The following is a 16134-nucleotide window of genomic DNA, read 5'->3' as shown; positions in this document are numbered from 1 at the left end:
ATGGCTCCATTTGCCACCTGTGGCACGCGTGCCATAGGTTTGCCATCATGGCCTTATACCATCCTTGCTATCAAGAGATTGCAGGAAGGACCTCCTCCACAGAATAAAATATTCCTTAATATTAAAAAGAGACAGAATGGAGTATTTCCCCTGAAGGAGAAAAGGAGAGACATCTTCTTAAAGGCAGAAAGCAGTCCCAGTGTTCCTGCTATAGGAAAACAGCCTCAAGCAGAAACCTGAAGAACCTAGATTTAGGAATGGATATTTTGTATCCATTCAGAAAGCTGGACCACTCTATTCATAAGCAAAGAGCAGCCAGAAACTCCAAATAAGCAACACAATAGGGAAGGAGCCAAAGCTGACAAGATTAGCTCAGACTAACAAAACGCCTAGTATTTGCATTTCCCCCTTTTGCCTATAGAGCTAGCCATGATCGCTACACGACCCCATAGGAATCTGGTAATAGCCATTAAACAGGCATCTCAATCACAAAGCCCCAAAGAATGTATAAAAGCCCACCTACTTTCAACCCAATTTTATCAGCCACCCCAGAAACATCTGCAGAATTTGTTGCAGAAATCACACCCAGAAACCACACACAGATAACTGATTCAACAGGATTCATTAACTTCTTTATATACATAACAACACATGAGTAAATATACAATACCAATAGGGGAGTCTCCAACATGGTAGTAGTTACAGGCAAAATACAGGCAGAGGAGAGATTGGTTTCAGTTCAGATTTCAGAGTTTAAGACTAGATTAGTTCACTGGATTAGTGAACTGGGAATTTTTGCATCAACAATTGGAACACATGGAATTTGGGAATAAATTTATAAACACGATTAGAGCAATATATATAAATCAAAAAGCCAAAGTAATAATTAATGGTGAATTAACACAAAGTATAGCAATCCAGAAAGATACCAGACAAGATTGCCCCCTATCCCCGCTGCTGTTTATATTAACCTTAGAAGTTTTAGCCAGGGATGTACGTAAAGAGGAACAGATAAAGGGACTAGGAATTTAAAAGGAACAATTTAAATTACAGGCTTTTGCGGACAATCTACTGTTTGTGTTAGAGGATCCTATAAAGTCTGGTATGAAACTTATTGAGGAATTGACAGAGTATGGGAAAGTAGCAGGTTTAAAGATAAATATGACAAAGACTAAAATGCTAGTTAAAAATATGACATCAAAATCGAAAGAGGAGTTAACGAAGAAATTGGGTATCCAAACTGTCAAAAAAGTCAAATATGTAGGTATACATTTATCTGTGAGGTGTGTGTCCATCAAAGAAGATAACTATACTAATTTGATCAATAAAATTAAGAAAGACTTGGAAAGGTGGAAAAACCTACAATTGTCCCTGATGGGTAGGATCGCAGTCATAAAAATGAATGATTTACCAAAATTTCTTTTCCTATTTCAGAATATTCCCATTAAATTAGAAAAAGGTTTTTTTAAGGATTTGAGTCAATTGGTTTCGAAAATTATTTGGCAGGGAAGAAAACCAAGAATAAAACTCAAGGCTATGCAAGACACTAAGGAAAAAGGAGGATTTGGCATACCAGATTGGGAACTTTATTATACTGCGGCCACTCTAACATGGTAAAAAAAAATGGATAATGTTGAGAAATAAAAGATTACTCAAATTGGAAGGCATCCAAGTAGGATGGCATGCCTTCCTTTGGTATGAAAAAGGATCTGCACACAAATATTTCAATAGACACTACATCAGACAGTCCCTGTTATTAATATGGAACAAAATTAAACACGACCACTATACCAAAACACTGATTTGGCTATCTACGATGGAAGCATACATACACCCAAATTTAATTAATATGGAAAATATAGTTACATATAAAGAGTTATTGAACAGACAGGGGGAGATCAAAACTAGATTAGAATTGGCATCACAAGGGATACAAGTAGAATGGTGATCCTACTTACAGGTAAAATCAAGGTTTGCACAGGATAGGAAGAAGGAAGGTATTGCCAAAGATTACACAATTTTAGATAAACTTTTGATACAGACAGAAAGGCTGATCAAAGTTTGGTATAGACTTTTGTTGGAATATAAACTAGAGGAAGAACATGTCAAAGAAACTATGATCGCCTGGGCAAAAAAATTTCGGTTATAATGTGGAATTGGCTAAGTGGGAAAAACTTTGGATACTTAATCAGAAACTAACAATGGTTACGGCGTATAAAGAAAACCTTTATAAGATGTTCTACAGATGGCATCTCCCCCCAGCACGGCTCTCCAAAATGTTTAAAAATCTGCCCCCAAATTGTACAAAGTATAAAAAAACACCAGGCACTTTTTATCATGTGGTGGACGTGCAATGAGGCAAAAAAAATTGGAAAATGATTCAATCATAGTTAGAACAAATGGTGGGAGACCAAATCTTGTTTAAACCAGAAATTTTTCTCCTAGGTATTAATACCGTAGGGTTTTAAGATACACTTTATCTAATTATACATGTACTAACTGTGGCGTGCATAACTTATGCACAATATTAGAAAAAAGAAAATACACCATCAGAGCTAGATATAATCAGAAAAGTGTTGGCCTGTGCGGAAGCAGATAGGCTCATTCTTGAACTTAAAAATAAAGGGAAATCAGAATATTTTGAAGTCTGGAACAGATTTTATGATTGGTATAAGACAAGGTGACAAGACTGGAACAAACTGTATATATTGTGATTGGACAGAAGGATAGACAATGTATTAAGTAGGCTAATTGTTAATGGTTGAGACTAGCTGCATGTAATGTGAATGTATGGTCACTTCGATTCGTGGTACTGCATTGTTTTAAATGTAAAAATAATAAATATATATATATATATATTTTAAAAAGACTAGATTAGTTCTCTTGCACAGACTCAGAGCTACATAGGCTCTAAGCCATCTGGCATAGCTCTCAGTCCCCAAATAGTTCCCATTGTCATGCCTATACATTGGCTGACCTGTTGCTATGTCCTATTCCAGTTCATGATTATTCTGACAACATGCTGTTATCACTGAAGTTTCTAGCTACCAAATAAACAGAGACCTTCTTTCCTGTAGCCTGCCTCCATTTTATTTCATATCTTTCTCCTGGCTTGGAACTGGACCAGATTTTTGTTCCAACAAGATAGATAAAAAGAAACTACCTAAAGGAAACAGAGAGAACAAGAAGCAAAGAAACATGCGCTAGAATCTGACAGTCTTTCCCATTTTTGAGGTTTTGCGTAACTATGCCACTGGATCTGTTATTGGAACTTTATGTGGAGCCTTCAAGGGAGTGCTACCAAACAATACCAAAATTATAAACTTGCTTATTATTTCATGCATAAATGTATCTAAACTGCAATGCGCTAATGTGGAAAAGTAATCACCCCCTAATTCAATCACTTAGTTTTAAGTGAGACCTACTGCTATAAGACTATGCCATTAAATATAGGGAGTGATTTGGGCATCACAGCCCTGCCATTATCAATCTCATAAATTAAGGCTTCCCTTGCTGCTGGGAATTTCCGAGATTCTACAGACACATCATGCCCTTTCCAAAACAAACTATTGAAAATCTTCCATATAAAGGTCACTCATGCCTTCTAGCTTGGATAATATCACAAAACCATTTCCAAAGCTCTGATCTGCAGCCAGCGTGCTGGCCAGCTGAGTTCACCCTTTTTTAAAGCCATTTTTTGCCCTCCCCACACTCCAGAGGCTTTATAGGAGCCTAGGGAGGGTGAAAAGAGACTCCGCCCCCCCCCGGAGGCCCTCATGAGCTTTCCTGAAGCCTCCAAAGCGCAAAAAACGGTCCTACGGGCAAACCAGAAGTTCAGAAACAGACTTCCTGTTTGCTCAGAGGGTCGTTTTGGCTGCTCCAGAGGCTTCAGGGAAGCCTCCTGAAGGTCCCTGAAGCCTTCGGAGCGCTCAAAACGACCCTCCGAGCAAACCGAAAGTGACTTCCGGTTTGGTCGGAAGGTCGTTTTGAGCGCTCCGAAGGCTTCAGGGAAGACTCCTGAAGGTCCCTAAAGCCTTCGGAGCGCTTAAAACGACCCTCTGAGCAAACCGGAAGTGACTTCCGGTTTGCTCGGAGGGTCATTTTGACTGCTTCGCAGGCTTTAGGGAAGCCTCCTGAAGGTCCCTGAAGCCTCCGGAAGGCTTTGGGGGGGGAAGCTGTTTTCGCCCTTCCCATGCTCCTATAAAGCCTCTGGAGCTGGGGAGGGCGAAAAAAACATGCAAAAATGGGAGAATCGCGCCTGTAGTGCACGCATACGCACTGGGGGGTCACGCATTGTATTATGGGTGCAGCACGCCTGCACACGACCCCCCTGCGCTCCCCCCACTTGTGGCACGCGAGCCAAAAAAGGTTCGCCATTGCTGGGTTAGAACATTATTACAGGCCCTATTAAGCATAGTTGTCTGAAAGGTACAGGTAAAGTAACTACGCTGGGTAAAGCTTAATCACATTTTAAATATGTCAGAGAAGCAATCACAGTTGTACTAAAAATAAAGTAGAAATAGCTGGAAGTACAGAGTGATCCCAAGAGGACAGAGAGGATCCTTTATGGCAGAATATGCATATTAAACATACTTTAAGAATTCAGCTATATCTTTAAAAAAATTAAGATAGTAGAAACATTCAGAGTGCAATTTTTTAAAAGAAGAAATGCTGCTGTCAGCACATAATATTAAAACAGAACAATCTGTGCCTCAAACCGATGACATTATCTGTCCTGAAATTGAATGGTAAAAACTGCACGTGAATAAAACAGGAGCTGGGTTTTCACCCCAACTTGCTAGCTGCAGAATAAACCAATTAAGTTTTAGTTAGCTAGAAAACATATCACTATCTGGGTAAAATTTACCAGAGCAGTCAAAGTAATCATAGTTATTTGTATTCGAGTTTTGTAAAGACTTTGCCCTGTCCTCCAATTCTTCCTAGATTTATCTGGCATGTTTCCATTTGGAAAGTATGATCAGATTGTGACACAGATTTAAAAAAATACAGCCCAAGATTCTTTCTGCTATAAGGTTTGTTGACAGAGAAATTAAGAGTCAGCTAGAGGTCTTATTTCATTTCATTTGGGCATAAATATTGCCATTCAGAAATTCAAATCTCCTGATTAGATTGCTACTGTCTGAAAGATTACTTCCTCTTCAGTAATTTCAACTAGCAGACTGCAACTTTTTTAAACCAAGAGTCCTTTCCAAAAAGAACAGCAGGCCAGAAGTAAGAGCCAATGAAAAGTAAAAAAATAAATGTTGCTTTTTGAATTTAAATATGTTTTTAAAAGTAAACTCAGTGTATTTAGTATGACTTAGTCTATACATATTTCATAATTTCTCCTTTTGGACATATTGAAAATTAATTTGGCCACAACTCAGAAAGCACTTACAGGATTTGGACTCCCGCTTAAGATATGTAATCACACCAGCTGTCCTCTCTTTCAATCTCTTAAAAGCATCATTTTTGCATATTTGCCTTGTATGTTATAGATCAGTGATGGCTAACCTTTTTGCCATCACGTGCCAAAAGCAGGGGGAGCATGAGGGGGTCATTCACGCATGTGCCCACTCCCATAATTCTATGCACCCTCTCCCCATGCATGCACATCTGACAACCCCCTGCTCCTCCCGCTTTTGGCATGTGATGCACGGTGGATCCTTTTTTCGCTCTCCACACGCTCCTTTCTCTTCAAAAACTGCCTCTTCCACCCCCCGGAGGCCAGAAATGGCCCGTTTGCTGGTTTCTGGTTGGAGCGGAAGGTCCGTTCTTCGCTCTCCCCAGGCTCCAGAGCCTTTCTAGGAGCCTGGGGAGGGTGAAAACGGCCTTCCTTCCCCTGGAAGCCCACCGGAAGCTGAAAACAGCCTGTTTTCTGACTTCTGGTGGGCCCAGAAAGTCCCAAAATCAGCTGGCTGGCTGAGCTGAGTTCACGTGCCCACAGATATAGTGCCATCAGTGGCATGTGTGCCATAGGTTATAGATGATAACCTCCCATAATGTTATTTGTAGATAACATATGGCTGGCATTTAGATATATGATATGATATGATATATGATATGATATGGTATATGATATGATATGATATTATTTGCCTTTAAGTCAGATATGACTTCTGGCAACTGCCTGGACTAGTCCCTGCAGTTTTCTTGGCAAGGATTTTTCTTAAGCGGCTTGCTATAGTCTCCTTCCTTCTGAGAGAGAATGGCTCCCAATGGTCAACCATTCCTAAGACCGAACTACAACTCACTGGCTAACTTGGCATGTAATGTACAGAATAAAAGCAAAACGTTTTACACAAACATCTCAAAAAATATTTGCCTTGCAATTTCAAACAAGATGACGACTATAACTGGAGTAGCAATAAAGCCAAACTTTTATTTGACTTGAAATGAGAGTTTGCAATGGACCATTTTACATTCAACATATTAAGCCACTTTTACTCCATAGAGTTAGTTGAAGTGCAGCACACAATGTGAAGATGATGAAACATACGTTTCTGTCAAGTGAATGTTTGCATTTTATATGCTACATAAACACAACATTAAAATAAAATTTGTAAGGCATCTTGGCAATTAAGCACGATCACCAATACTCTAATTAGTAGAGGTGGCACAGTGGTTAGATTGCAGCACTGCAGGCTACTTAAGCTGCAATTTGGCAGTTCAAATCTCACTGGCTCAAGGTTGACTCAGCCTTCCATCCTTCCAAGGTAGGTAAAATGAGGACCCAGATTGTTGGGGCAATATGCCGACTCTGTAAACTGTTTAGAAAGGGCTGTAAAAGCATCATGAAGCTGTATATAAATCTCAGTGCTATTGATATTGCTAATTATAAGCTGTTTCAGGAATTAAGTCCCATCATTTACCAGCTAAAGTCCCTTCATTTCATATGGCCACTTGCAAGCTCCAATATAGTTGTCACTTGTTATGATCACATTTCTAATATAGATTTAAGGGCTCCATACTACTCTGGGGCAGATAAACCCAACAAGACAGAAATGCTAATCAAAATGCAAGTAAGTCTTTTTACCCAACCATGGCTCACTTACCCTCCCATAACAGATTCTTGCTGTTGATTCTAGAGCTCTAGAGCAGCTCAGTAAAATGTAAATAAGTATTTAAAATATATGGTTATTATATACATTTGGATTTAAATCAGCTCTGGTTTTAATGGATGGTCTTTCCCTCTAATTAGTGTGAAAACCAAAATGTTATTGTCATTACTTACCTGAAATTTTCTGAGTGTTTATGATTCATCTATTTTTCATTTTAAAAGAGCCATAATCTTCCAGGTTATTTAGTATTAACTAGCAATTTAACATCAATAATAAAAATAAACAGGGAGAAAAGATGAACAGCATAATTTTTAGATTTCAGAAAGAAAATTATAAAAAGAAATAATCAGAATACTGAATTTTAAAAAGTAACAGCATTCTAAATTTCAGGACAGATAAATTTACACAATTCTCTATCTGTCCTGCAAATTGCAATGCTGTTACTTTTTAAAGGATAGGACTTGCAAATGACAGTTGTAAAAAATTTTGATGATCACTTAATGGCAGAAAAAAGTTGGGGGTTGCATCTCTTTGATATTATTTAACAGTTATTTCTATAATCCAATCCAGATCTAGTAGCTCTATAAATACAATTATTAAATGTATCTTTTTTTACAATGAACTTTATGAAATATCAATTATTGGGATTATGTTTAATCCTACTTGAACTGTATTTAATAAACACCTATCTAGATGTTTTTTTACTGAAATAATAAAACTGAAAAAGGGCAGGCATTACTGACGATAAAATTTTGCAAATATTAAAAAAACTAATCTATTGAGAGCCAGTTTGGTGTAGTGGATAAAAATACCCAGATATGAGCCACGGTGGCGCAATGGTTAGAATGCAGTACTGTAGGCTCCTTCTGCTGACTGCCGGCTGCCTGCAATTTGGCAGTTCAAATCTCACCAGGCTCAAGGTTGACTCAGCCTTCCATCCTTCTGAGGTGGTTAAAATGAAGACCCAGATTGTTGGGGGCAATATGCTGACTCAGTAAACCGCTTAGAGAGGGCTGGAAAGCACTGTGAAGCGGTATATACCGTATTTATTGGCGTATAACACACACTTTTCCCCCCGAAAAATAGGGGGCAAATGATGTATGTGTGTTATACGCCGATACTGTTTTTACAGTAGCCTGAAGCTGCCTCAGCCTCAAGCACACGTGACCCCATTACCCCGTCTTCCTGAGCGCGCTTCGCCGGTTCGCGTTCTGCGATCCCCAACAGCAGCTGCTTTTCTGTGTGCCTGGCGTTTGAAACATCCGGCTATCTATCTAAACGCCAGGCACACAGAAAAGGATCGCGGAGCGCTTCGCACCAACAGCAGCTGCTTTTCTGTGTGCCTGACGTTTAGATAGATAGCCGGATGTTTTAAACGCCAGGCGCACAGAAAAGCAGCTGCTTTTGGGGCGAAGCGCTCCGCGATCCTTTTCTGTGTGCCTGGCGTTTAAAACATCCGGCTATCTATCTAAACGCCAGGCACACAGAAAAGCAGCTGCTGTTGGGGCGAAGCGCTCCGCGATCCTTTTCTGTGTGCCTGGCGTTTAAAACATCCGGCTATCTATCTAAACGCCAGGCACACAGAAAAGCAGCTGCTGTTGGGGCGAAGCGCTCCGCGATCCTTTTCTGTGTGCCTGGCGTTTAAAACATCCGGCTATCTATCTAAACGCCAGGCACACAGAAAAGCAGCTGCTGTTGGGGCGAAGCGCTCCGCGATCCTTTTCTGTGTGCCTGGCGTTTAGATAGATAGCTGGATGTCCTAAACGCCAGGTGCACAGAAAAGGATCACGGAGCGCTACTCAGCGGGGTGTGGGCGAGAGGAGGAGAGAATGGATGAGCCGTCTCTCCTCTCCCCGACACCCGACTAAAACGCTTTCTTTCGCCCGCGGAAGAGCTCGGGCGGGCGAAAGGAAGCGCTTTAGACAGCGGGGTGTGGTGAGAGGAGGAGAGAATGGATGAGCTATCTCTCCTCTCCCCAGACTCCCAACTAAAAGTTAATAAAAAAAAGTTCTGAGCTACCCTTATTTTGCTTCAAAGTTCTTTATTTGAAATTTAAATTTTTCCCCTGAAATTTCCCTCTTAAAATGAAGGTGCGTGTTATACGCCTGTGCGTGTTATACGCCGATAAATACGGTAAATCTAAGTTGTATTGCTACTGCTAGAAACAAGAAGTCTATTAATTCTAGTCCTACCCTGATCCACATTAGTTGGGTGACTTTGGCCCATTTTCTCTCAGCCCTAGAAAGAAGGTATTAACAAACCACTTCTGAAAATGTTGTCAAGAAAACTGCATAAATTTCCTAGGCTCTCACCTGAAATGGAGACCAACTTAAAGATCACCTCTACCCCTTAAAAAAGAGATAGCTTTCTACCTTAAAATATCCAGCATGGCTTACAAATTTAAATACATTTTCCTTTGATCCTATGATTCTAATATGATGGTGTTTAGGTATATTTAATTGCAGAAAGAACAAATCCAATACTATTAAAAAACCAAATAACACATGCCACATTCACATACAACTGTACATGAGCATACACCCTGGTTGCCCTTCAAAGCTAAAGAAACCAAAAATGATTTTATAAGTGTAGATGTAACCATTTGTACTATTCCAAATGTTACCAAACTACAATTCCTAACGACCCTTTCAGAGTCCTAGTATGATGCTTCCTTTCCTATTAGGACCATACATCAGAAGTATTGTTTACCAATCCTGGCTTATTAACAGTAGCAGCAAACTAAAATAATGATTTAAGAGAGCACGTTCGTTAATTTGTCATATTGAAGGAAAGAGTCAAACAGGATCAAATGAGCTATAAATGTTGCAACCGATGTGATTGCTCATCATTTACTGAACCAGGTATCAAAATAGAAGTCCATATTATCAGTAATCACATATGAACAGCCTGGTGAAATCAAAGAGATTCATGCATATTTTCCCCAGTATATGTCTGTGTGGTGTGTGCGTGTATTCCCCAAATGTATTTATAAAAACCACTTTTCTTATACAGACTCCCAAGAATAAAACCAAACAGAATCGAGCATTTAACAAAGTCACCTGGGGTGATATTTTCTTTTTTTTTAAAGTATCTCTCACTTCAGTCTCTAAACGCCTCATATCACAGAAAGTTCCTCTTTTTCTTTGAGCTATTTCAAAGTTTTGCAAGTTCCTGCAAAGCTCCAGAAACATGCATTTTATTTTACAAAAAAACGTAAACTTTTTTCTTACGATTAATATCTACTTATGATGAGAGAAAGATGATTTTGTTTTGTGCAATATTAAAAGGATAATCCCTTACCGCCCCATTTTGTTTTATTGGGAAGCCCACTACAACACTAAATTTCAGAACATATTCCCCTCTTAAATTGGACATTTAAAAATTAGCACTTAATTATCTGGTAATAGCTCACAGGAGTTGCTGAAATGTAGTGGAAGTGGGGGGAGGTATTTCCATTTTCATTTCATGGGTTTTGCCTGGCACTGCTCACACTTCTTATCTGAAAACAACTAGTTCTGCGCTCAAATCCCACCTCTCTCTCAGCGAATTCGCTTCTAGATCAAGGTGCCTGAAACCGATTCCAGTGTGCACTCATATCAGGAGTTCAGTAGCCTTTCCACAAAGAGAAGCCTTGCCATACGACCTCATGCGCGACTATTCCGACGTGCCTTTTAATTGAATCAGGTTTACTCCGGGGGGGGGAAACGGATCTGCAGCTGCAGTCAATTCACTTTATCGAATGTCTACTATGTAAATTTATCCATGTAGCATGACTATAGTATTGCCATTTATCCTTATCTTATTTACTACCCCTCTTATTGGTATGATAATGATGATGATTCTGTTGTTTTGCATGTACAGTGAGAGCTTCTGCACCGAAGACAAATTCCTTGTGTGTCTAATTACACTTGGCCAAATAAAGTAGTCTACTCTATCCTGTTCTGAGGATTCCTCTCCCGAGCAACATTCCTAATGTCCCATTGCAACACGATATTTCCTGAGAAGTCCACACAGGTCCGAGAGAAAACCTAGTTAAGTGTTAAGCACCCGAAACCAAGTATTCCTCCTCCTCCTCCTCCCTTGCCTGCTCGGTACTCACGCGTTGCTGGACCAAACGTTCCTTCCCGTTCCATCGCCCCCTCCTAAGGCCCGGATTGCCAGCCAAACGCCCCACCAACCAAGGAGAGGAAGGCAGAACGGCCACTTTTCACAACCATAGAGGTTCCTCCCTGCAAGTAGAGCGTCACGGTTCCTGGTCCCGCCGATGTGGTTGCCTAGAAACGAGGCCTGGCAACAGATAACTCTCTGCAGTCCACCGCGTTCTGTTCGACGCGTCTCTTTCCGTCTTCACTCACTCTCTCTCCCTAGGTGTTCTTCGCAGCATGGCAGGAAAGCTACCCGTGCCTTAATTGTCATTAAGAAATGGTCACGACCTTCATTCGTGGGACTCTCGCTTTCCATGCTGTGTTCAGAGCCGCTCGTTTCGCAAGCCTCCGCCGTCCCGTTGCTTCTTGGCGTAAGATGTAATCATAAGAAAACGCCACCTGAGGCTGATGAGGCTCTAGTCAAAATTGACGGCAATTAAGAGTGAAACCGTCTTTAGAGTTCGGCAATGAAATGCTGGGCAGTGCAGGGGACTGTTGCATATCTCAAATCGCTGTTTTCGATTTCAGTCGGTCCCCAAACCGCCTTTTCAGACGCAAACCATAAAGACTGATCCGACTTGTTTCCTCCATTTCTAGCTCTGGATTTAAGAATTCTGGAGAATTTAAAAGCTCGCAAATCTTAGGGGCTGTAATAATAGTTGGAAAGGGTCTTCAACCCGCTATTCGGTGCACAAATCGCATTTATTTACTTACTACATTTGTATACTGCACCACAGCAGTCAGCTATGAGTGGAGCACAACAAAAATAAAAATTAAAAACAGAAAACAATATGAAACCCAATGTTGCAATCCAGGGAGCAGATATAAAATTTCTTTGTATACATTCCCCATTAGGCAGTTCTCTACCCTCTGAATGTATTCCATGAAGGAAACTTCTGCTGTCAAACTGTTCAGTTAGAAAGTTTCTGGTTTCTTATATTCAAATAGAATTAGTCTCCCTGTAATGTAAATCCATTATTATGTGTTTATTCTGAAATGACAGAGAACAGAGAAAGCATATCTGTGTTGTATCCTTTCAGGTTAAGAATGCTTATGTCAAGAGCATTCCTCATTCATTTATCCATCAGATTTATATTCTCATCCTTTATATTCTAATTAACCTTTTGTGTCAAGTTTTCCTGGCATGCTGCCTTCACTAGTTTTGAACATAAACATTAGCAATTTTGTTTTTATGCTCTCTCTGAATTTGTCTAGTTTTCTCCAAAACTTTTTAAAACTGCAGTGTCAGGAAGTGAATAGATTCCTTGAAGTGGGTTTTACAAAATGAAGGGGTGTACTGTTACTTCCTCTAAATTTGGAGACAATACTTTTGTTGATAGAGCTTAAAGCTGCAATTGCCTCTTTAGGAGCCAAATTTCACTGCTGACTCATATTAGTTTGCAATCAATCACTATTGTTTGCAGTGAGATCTGTGGCATTCAGCACTTTCTAATGACAAAAGCTATGTCGTGTTGCTTCAGTGCAAGCTTTGCCCTTTTCATGCATATGTATGATGTCATGTGTGTATAAAAGGAGTGGAGCTTATGCCACATTGGCAAAAGAGTGATTTAATTATTCCCTCCCCTCTTTGATCTCACCTCTTGCCAATTACTAAGCCAGGTATATCTTATTTGAATTGTTTCCTAAATAAAACAAAATTTGCATTTCTCCCTGTTAAATTTCATGTCATGGAAACCCAAATCTTGTGGCACACTAGATTGTATGGTTCCTTATTTCAGTTTGATGAATATTACTAATGAGTAGGATTTTGGGGTTAGCTGTGTAAAAGTAATCATGTAATCCAGTTCACGCTTAACCAATGTTGTGGGACATTTTTCAATTTTTTTGCAGAGATCGGGATCTAATATATTGACAGCATTTCCTCAACAAATTAAAGAAATTACCAATCAAAAAGCAAGGTTTGCCTAGCAAACTTATTCATGACAAATCTATGCTGAGATATAGTATATAATATATTGTTTTGTAGGCAGTTATGAACTAATCTGTTTATGATTGGCTCTGGAACAGTGGTGGGTTTCAAAATTTTTTAGAACCTCTTCTGTAGGTGTGGCCTGCTTTGTGGGAGTGGCTTGCCAGCCATGTGACTGGATGGGAGTGGCTTGCCAGCCATGTGAATGAGTGGGAGTGGCTTGGCAGTCATGTGACTGGGTGGGCATGGCCAACTTGTAAAATGTGAAACTCACTTAACAACGCTCTTGCTTAGCAACCAAAATATTGGCTCAGAAACTCGGGCATTTGAAGCACGCAAGTCTTAAAGCTGTCAAGTTACAAGACCCTTGCACCCCTAACCCTTTAGAAAAAAAACCAGGGGTGTTCAAACTTGACAGCTTTAAGACTTGTGGATTTCAACTCACAGAATTCCTCCTCCAGTCATGTTGGCTCAGGAACTCTGGAATTAAAGTGTGCAAGTCTTAAAGCTGTCAAGTTACAAGACCCTTGCACCCCTAACCCTTTAGAAAAAAAATCCAGGGGTGTTCAAACTTGACAGCTTGAAGACTTTAAGGTTTAGATAGACTCTTGGAGGCAGGTGGGGCGATTGGTGAGCCAGCCAATCAGTGAGCGGTGGGCAGGGCAAGCGTGGTGCAGACAGGCAGGGTTGGGAACTGGAACAGGTTCTAAACGCCATGGTAGATTTGTGGAACCTCTTCTATAGAAGAGGTTAGAACTGGCAGGAACCCACCCCTGCTCTAGAACCTTCCTGAGTATTAGTTGTAAACTAAGTGGTTTACAGTGCCTCGGATTCCCCTTTTTGAAAATAGTGACATTTGTCTTCCTGTGGTCTGGGACTTCATCTTTTTGTCTGGGATTTCTAGAAAAGAAGACCAGACCAGATGAGAGGCTACTTTTTCCAGTGTCTACAGATGAAATTAACATGGGCCTAGAGCTTTAACACAATGAAAGTAAATGGATATTCTCTGACCATGTTTAATATCAGCTGCTTCATACTAGTTTTCACAGTTTCCTGATAGAATATACATATTTTCTTATAGAAGGCATATCTTTTCTTTGTTATTCTTTGTATTTTTTTACCATTATTGAGCACCTGGTGTAGTTTTCATTTTAGTTGCCATTTATTTTGAGAGCCAGGAAACCACAGAGTAGTCTGGCTGCCAGCAGTTTAGTTCACACTGTCACACTACCCAGTGTGAAACTAATGAGGAGCTGAATTGGTTTCACATCCCTTCACATTTGTATTTTATTATGTTTTACTAATCTAAGTGAAATATTAATATACGTTGCTAGACCATGTATGATATACCATATGCTAAATAAATAAACCTGGTGTAGAGGTTCTTTTCAAGTTATTTTGAATATATCTAACAACCACTGTTCCCTCTAAGGTGCGCGCCTGTGCGGCCGCGCACGTCCCTGGAATACACCGGGCAGTAGTTTCTAAGTGCCGCGCAGCATCGCATATTTGCTGGACACGGACTACAGAGTGGCTAGGGAATCACAATCAAAACACCCTCCAGGCTCCCGCTAAACCTTTCCTACCCAGTACATTGCCACCTGATTTAAGGATTCTCCCTAATCATTGTGGTTTAAGGTTTCAAAACAAGCGCCCCTTTCTCCTTTTTCTTTTCGATCCACAATTATTAGGGAGAATCCTGAAGTCGGGCGGGGCCAAGAAGCGAGGAGGGACAAAAAGAGACGGAGGCTTTTTCTCCCTCCTCGCTTCTCGGCCCCGCCCAATTTCAGGATTCTCCCTAATCATTGTGGGTCAAAAAGAAAAAAGAGAAAGGGGCCCTTAAAGGTTCAAAACAGTAGAGCAAATGCTTCAGAGGCAACAGTTTTCACGGGGAAGTAGAACAGAGAGCCCTGGAGTTTCGCTGCCCACCCGGTCGGACCTCGCTTTCCGTGCATGATCGGTTAATTTGCTACTGCCCGGCTCCCCGGTTAGATTTTTGCTGGAGGGGAAACTCCTTGGCCTCCATCTCGTTTTCTCCCTCCTCGCTTCTCAATGGGCCTAGAGCAATGGGGGAGCAAGGCCCAGCACCAGGCTTTGGGCTAACAGAGGGGTCTGCAAAGTTGGCTGTTTTAAGACTGGTAGACTTCAACTCTCAGAATTCTGGAAGTTGAAGTCCACCAGTCTTAAAAGAGCCAACTTTGCAGACCCCTGGGCTAACATGATTGATGCCCTCGGAGTCAGAAAGAGGCGAGAGAGCCCGGTCACATGACATGACATCACGCTTTGTGACCACATTGCTGAGTAATAAAAATTCCAGTCCCACATTGTAATAAAGGAGTACCTATATTTGATAACTCATTGAGACTTTCAAAGTCATTGAGAATATTTTTGCTTTTAATCTAATTAAACTTATCTGTCAGTTTAAAATAGTGACTTCCATAGTTAAATCATTTGGAGCATACTAAAATCACTACTTTATAAACAAAAGGAAGGTGTTTTTTTCCTCTTATTTGTTATGGTAGAGCCATTTTAACAATCTATGTTTGCAAGTAGTATGGAGTTTAGAAATTTTTTAGAATTAAAACCTTAACTACAATATAAATACTTTAAAGTCATCCACACAGTTCACTGGGTTGTAGGAGGAGTAAGATTTGAAAAAAGTGTGGCTAAAATATTTTTCACTTCATTTTTTTAGAGTTTTGGATAATGCAATTTTCTATTCTGTTTAGCTATTCATTATTAGAATGTACTTTTTCCAATAGCAAGCAACTTCTGTGTGAGCAATCATGAAAAAAATAAGATTTTATAAGTCAAATTATTTTTTCATATTAAAAATAATAAAATTTAATGTTTTGCAATTAGTTTTGCAGTAGTAGTAGGTTACTGAAACCACCTGTATAGAGAGGAACAAATTTCCACAAATGTTGAAACAATCAGCAAGCATTGTTGAACATGCAGGCAATAAATCATTGAGTTTACAAATTAATGATGGAAGAAA

The 16134-nt window shown here is 40.1% G+C and overlaps 1 protein-coding gene across 4 annotated transcripts in view; it reads right to left on the bottom strand.

Moving 5' to 3' along the window:
* Positions 1–11576, bottom strand: part of B4GALT4 (beta-1,4-galactosyltransferase 4) — a 43252-nt gene extending 31676 nt beyond the window's left edge. For 2 of the 4 annotated variants that reach the window (XM_081951444.1, XM_081951443.1), the window contains exon 1: positions 11161–11575. Coding sequence is in view for 1 of the 4 variants with exons in the window: in XM_081951446.1 (XP_081807572.1) it covers positions 11161–11194 (34 nt within the window). In the remaining 3 variants the exon portion in view is untranslated. Of the gene's footprint in view, positions 1–10593; positions 10653–11160 lie in introns of those variants that run through there. The other 2 variants (XM_081951446.1, XM_081951445.1) reach the window with 2 other exon arrangements.
* Between the last annotated feature and the right edge of the window lie 4558 nt (positions 11577–16134).

This window comes from Natrix helvetica, assembly GCF_964273705.1.
Source record: "Natrix helvetica genome assembly, chromosome: 4".
Classification (NCBI taxonomy): Eukaryota; Metazoa; Chordata; class Lepidosauria; order Squamata; family Natricidae; genus Natrix; species Natrix helvetica.
The sequence above is the reverse complement of the archived record's forward strand: the minus strand, read 5'-3'. Positions and strand labels throughout refer to the sequence as shown.